Genomic DNA, 6000 nt, shown 5'->3' with positions numbered 1-6000 from the left:
AATGGTTATTAATTTTATAATTTAACATTTAGAAATCGATTTTTAAATTAAATTTAAGCGTTTCTTGATGCAAATATACCTACACATTTAATTTTTTAAAGCTTAACTTGAGGTATTTACCTGCTAATAAAATGGGCTGAAATACTGAACACTGCACTAAGCTTTATTTGTGTTCATTTATGTATTAAATTATAGTATTTATTACTTATTAAATATTAGGCATATATTTTGTCCAGTTTAATGTTTATTAATACATTTTATTACAATAACATTCGGTATAGACTAGGTAGTGAACATTAATATTCTTACAAATTGTTAAATGTAATACCTTCTACTTATAAATGATAATTCCGACAATTATTTAAATTAGTATAGATAAATATAAAAACATTTTGTAAGAACATATGTTCTTATAGGCAAAAGAAAGACGTAGGAAAAAATATTTTGCAGTATAAACATCATTTTAAGTGGCTGCAATTGCAAAATTAATAATATTCATCGAGAGGTCGGCCAAACGATGCTATTGATCCAAGACACGTAATTGGACACCTTCGTATAGACGCCAGGAACATTTGGTTCACCACACAGTCTTCCGAACGACGTAATACCAACTTGCGTGTACATACACTCAAATTCAGGATGTGCAATCTGTAACGGTCCACCTGAATCGCCCTAGATATAAACATAGAATATTTACAAAATCAATAAAATTAAAATTTTCAAATTTTCGTAGGTTCATATAGTTTGACTTGGATGGAATGTGAAGTAATCTAAACTTTGTTTGCGAATAAAAATGAAGTGCTAAATGCCTAAATTGATGACGAAATAGTACTACCGATGTGCAAACGCCCAAAAAGAATGGTCATATATTTTCGTGGTGTAGATAACGTCAAATTGATAATTAGTTATACAATGTATAATATTATAAAATTTGACATTACATTTTTAGAGTATCTACCTATCAAAAACCGTGGTACTTGCACATACATTTTGAAAAAATAAATTTACGATACCTAGTTACCTATCGTGCAGGTATCGACTGTTTGTATGTATAGTATAGGTACTTATTAGTACTTAGTAGTTTGTACCTAAATTTCGACTACTTTTTCAATCTGAATAGTTAAATTTAATAACTATAATAAATTATAGATTTAATATTTACTATAAAATAGGTACGTATTCATAGCTATTAAAATTATATTCTCATACTTGACAGGTATCTTTTCCACCTTCCATTTTTCCGGCGCAAATTTGACTGCTTGGATTTATTCCAAATTCCAAATTTGGACTCGTGGAAGACGAATAGCTACGATTGCATTCATTTTGTTCCACAAAATCTAATGATACTTTCATTAAAACATTACTTGTTTGACCAGCTAAATAAATAAATAATAAAACAATACAATCATAGGCGTGCGCAGACTTGAATTTCGGGGGGTGCCTACAATTTTTTCGGGCCCTTTTCTTAATTTGGGCTCTCTCTTAAAAAGACATGTACATATTTTAATAAATTATAATGCACGAATAAACATTACTTGCATTATATATTTATATCACATATTAATCAGTGGTATTACTAGTACCAAGTAATATAATATATTTCATTAGATAGTTGGACCTAAAATCTATTTTCAAGATAATTGTAATATTTATTTATTATTTTTACTTTTGTAGTCAATAAAATCTAGCTGTTATAATCATAATAAGTTTTATCACGCAAATTTAAAATAGTTTACGTTGTATTAGGTACCTATTTTTTTTATCCCGAAACATAATTTTTTTTACGACATATTTTAGAAAAAATACCATTTTTATTCTAGTAACATTAGTTAAAATACGGACCTATATATATATATGCAATATGCTTAAGGATTTACATTTTAAGGCCCCAATTACATGTCGGGGGTGCCCCGGCTCACCCGGAACCCCCCCGTGCGGACGCCTATGAATACAATATTATTAAACCACTAAATAATTGTTACAAGTCTAAGAATAATGCATGAAACCAATTATATAATATAGAGCAGTAATACCTATCAATTATTTATGATAAGCTTGTGAAATTCCAATTTAAGTTAAGAATTTATAAAAAAAAAAGTGGCATTAGAATTATCTACCTAATAAAAAAATTGATAAGCACAAGATAGAAATCATACAATAATCACTAATTGGAACTAAAAAGTAGGTATCTTAATTTTATTATAGATATATTTATGTAAAATATGTTGATTTAAATGCCTATTAAAAACATTGTTATATTGTGTCCAGATTATATTATTTGTAACAAATATAGACAAATAGGCAATAGCTAGTGTATATGATAATGAATACCTATGTTTTTTAAAATAATTAAATGATAAATTATTAAGACTGCTAATACGTAGGTATGTGATCTAATTAAAGTTCACAGTAATATATTATTAAATAATATTTGGTTTATCGATTATATATTTATATCTATACATAATAATGTGTAACAACAATTTAAAAATGATTTAAAATTGTTTACAAAATATTCTTAAGGTTATAAAAAGATTATATAAAAACCTGAACTAGTTCTTCCCCAACCAATGGCAATTGCTTGTTTAGTGGTTAATTGTTCATCGGAGTTTATGCAAACCGGTAAGATAAATCGATTAAATTGAACTGGTGTGTTTAATCGGTACAGACCGATGTCGTTGTACATCGACGGAGGCTTGTAATTTGGATGCAAGATGCGCTGGACAATTTCGCGAACTTGAGGGTCGGCAACACCTTCATTGGAACCTATGTCATTGTCACCTAGCAAAGCCCATTTAACTGGACTTCTAAAGTAAGAAACCACATTGTGTAGTTACAATTTGTTTTATAATATATTTATAATTTATATATGTATATTGTATAGGTATCTACGTATATATTTAATAAAAAAAAATTAAAAAATAAAGTAGTAAATTATAGGAAGTAGGTATATATAGATTATACATTTATACACCTAACAAAATTTAATTTTCACTTAAAGAACGAATACAATGGATATTTCATGTCGATTTTCAGTAATAACAAGAACTTACTTTTTTCCAATTTCAGAACAATGTGCTGCTGAAAGCACATAACGATCACTAATCAACGATCCACCGCAGGACCATTCAACATTTTTAATTTTCTTTCCAAATCCTAAAAGAACCTAAATATTTATACCAATTATTATACAAACATTACACATGTATTCCATTTATTATTGTTTAGAGGCAGCACTACGCTATCTATAGGTATGAAACGTTCGACGGCTTTATGCTTAGGTTCTGTAAAATTTAGGTGGATATTCTTTATAAGTACATAGATAGACTTAGAAACAGTAGATATCTAATCTTTTAAGTTAAGGGTAGGACGGGTAGGTATGTAGCGATAATATTGCCCTAAGTATATATTATAATATATATATAAGTACAAGCAGTACAACCACTTGAAATAGTATTATACAGATGTTAGAAAAATAAAAATATTATCTTGCGATGTTTATCAATATTTTTTTTATAAAGTACACAGAACTGTTACAAAAATGAACGACAAGTTTATCGAGTTTACTATACGTCATATTTATTTTGTATCACGGAATCGCGAGAAATAAAATTGTACTTTGATAAAATTATTGACTTAAATTTGATTTTACTTTTTTACATTCATGGGTACTTGCCATATGAGGAAATTCCATTTCTTCTGCCTTGGTCCCACCGACAATGGTAAGAAGATTTTTGCCGATCGTATTTTTCGTTCGACAAGTGCCAGCATCAATAGTTCCACCGCCTTTCGTAGTCAACGAATAGTATTTTCTGCACACTACACGAAATCGTTGGGATTCGGTATTCATATGTTATTGTTAATAGTAATAAATAAATAATAATAATATTTCACTCGCTTTCGGTGGAATTTCTACTGAGGACATCTTGCGAAGTCGGACAGCACACAATTGGTGTTCGTCCACGGAACCTGCATATCTTTGGATACACCGAAAGGTTTTCAGCTGCACGAAGGACCACCGGACATTGGTCGATTGGTTTACACGTATAATCGCCGTCGGTCTTGGTGATCACTTTGCACAGTTCGTCTATAAAGATAAACGATGGAAATAAGACCTACGGAAGTATTTAGTTAATTTCGACTTGTCAGTCTCACCGTCGTTCCTGTCCCAAGATTGCGAATGGGCGGTGTATGCGAAAACCAAACACCATACAACAGCGAGTTTCGACATATCAAAAACGAAAAAACGGTAACACAAACGACAGATCATATACTATATGAGAATCACAAATATATGCGAATGATTTACGATTATATATAAAAAAAAAATAGACAATATTATGCTGTATAATTTATTGCCGTTTTCAATCGAAACGTCAGTTATTCCGAATGGATCTCTCTCTAGGAAAAGACCGGTTTGGCTAGTTCATATTATTGTCGGAGAAGTGGTTGATCGCAGGATTTTTCATTATCCTCCTTTGTAATATATTTATTGCTACTATATTGTCATATTATCGTGTTAAGCAGAAAATAATCTTATTACACACACGAAGTCCTTGATTTCTTTATGTGAAGCTCTAAAACAACATTTCTGTAGAAATCGCATAACGCGTCGTACTTTAATGCATAATATATATTATAGAGTATACTATAGGTTTAATATGTAAGCTGTATACTGAGTTTTTTGACAGTTATTATAATTATTTTGTTCTACATAAAATAACAAGATGAATGATTATAATAGTACAATTATTAATTTATTACAACTAAAAACGTGGCAATCTAGATATATCTGACTTGATAGATCACATAAAAAAACCACGTACAGTGAACTAAATCGAAATAATTTTTTTTTTTACATAGAAATGTATGTTTGACTATTTTTCTTTTGAAATTCAATCTACTGAATAATTATGTTAAAAATATTTAATCAAAGTGGTAACGTCTAAAAACATATTTGATTGATTAATTTAGGTTAATATAATAACTAAAGAAAATTGTTCGAACACACAACTATTTTTTAATTTATATTAAACTATTATAAATAAAATAAATAAATAACATAAAAATTAGTAACTTTGCGTATGTAATTCTTTTTACGTGGATTCGAAATAAGGTATATCTGGTATTTTTAAATGGTAAAACCTGCATTGTAATTTTTTTTAATAAATTGGAATATGAAAAACCCAAAGCTTTTTTATAATTTCCTGCATTTAAATTTACTTTTCATTTTTGATTAAGACAATATTATAAATAGTTGATTGTAAAAATTATATAAATATGCTGGTTATGATATGTTATTCTAAACATAGTATGTCAAAACATAACATACAATCCATCATCATTATTATATATTGTATATTTAAAAATTCTATAATCGGACAATATATATTTTAGTTTAATCTTAGCGATGAAATATAATTAATACACGAGAGTACCATTGAATAATAATAATAATAAATAATTAGTAAATACATAATTCATATGGATTAATAAATTAAGCAAATCATATTATAATTATATACAAATGTATATTATTATCGAAATTAGAATAAAATAAGTTTATTAATTGCTTATATTAAAATTTATATATTCTCTAAAATCCAATCAATATAAGAAGACACTTTGGTATACACATCTGGCGTGATTCCACAATATAAGTGACCATAAGTTTGAATGCCGATCAAATAAAATTGTTTTTTCTTCAACCACATTAACGGACCTCCGGAATCACCCTAAAACATTAAAAATAAAATGTAATAATATACTTTTATTGGATCTACTATTTATGAATTTAATATTTTTTTTAAATCATTGCTTTGATTAGTATATTGATTTTAGAATGTTTAAAAATATATTTATAGAAATTAATGTAAAAAAATTTGATTGTTTATAAACACGAAAAAAAAAACTAGAAAGAATAATCTAATTTTCAACTTTGAACTTTGAAGGTGATTTTTGGACTAATTAGATAAATTATTTAATACTTTTACATAGGTC

General features: G+C 27.8%; 1 protein-coding gene across 1 annotated transcript in view; it reads right to left on the bottom strand.

Annotated features, from left to right (window-relative positions):
• Positions 1-216: 216 nt before the first annotated feature.
• Positions 217-6000, bottom strand: part of LOC132928804 (uncharacterized) — a 30782-nt gene continuing 24998 nt past the window's right edge. Inside the window, exons 13-20 of the mRNA XM_060993697.1 lie at positions 5589-5735; positions 4156-4273; positions 3899-4087; positions 3677-3819; positions 3054-3166; positions 2548-2807; positions 1210-1376; positions 217-672 (exon numbers count right to left, since the gene is read on the bottom strand). Of these exons, the coding sequence (XP_060849680.1) occupies positions 496-672; positions 1210-1376; positions 2548-2807; positions 3054-3166; positions 3677-3819; positions 3899-4087; positions 4156-4273; positions 5589-5735 (1314 nt within the window). The 3' untranslated portion in view covers positions 217-495. The remainder of the gene's footprint in view (positions 673-1209; positions 1377-2547; positions 2808-3053; positions 3167-3676; positions 3820-3898; positions 4088-4155; positions 4274-5588; positions 5736-6000) is intronic.

Source organism: Rhopalosiphum padi, chromosome 4, assembly GCF_020882245.1.
Source record: "Rhopalosiphum padi isolate XX-2018 chromosome 4, ASM2088224v1, whole genome shotgun sequence".
Lineage (NCBI taxonomy): Eukaryota > Metazoa > Arthropoda > Insecta > Hemiptera > Aphididae > Rhopalosiphum > Rhopalosiphum padi.
Note: the sequence above shows the minus strand (reverse complement) of the source record. Positions and strands in the feature narration are given on the sequence as shown.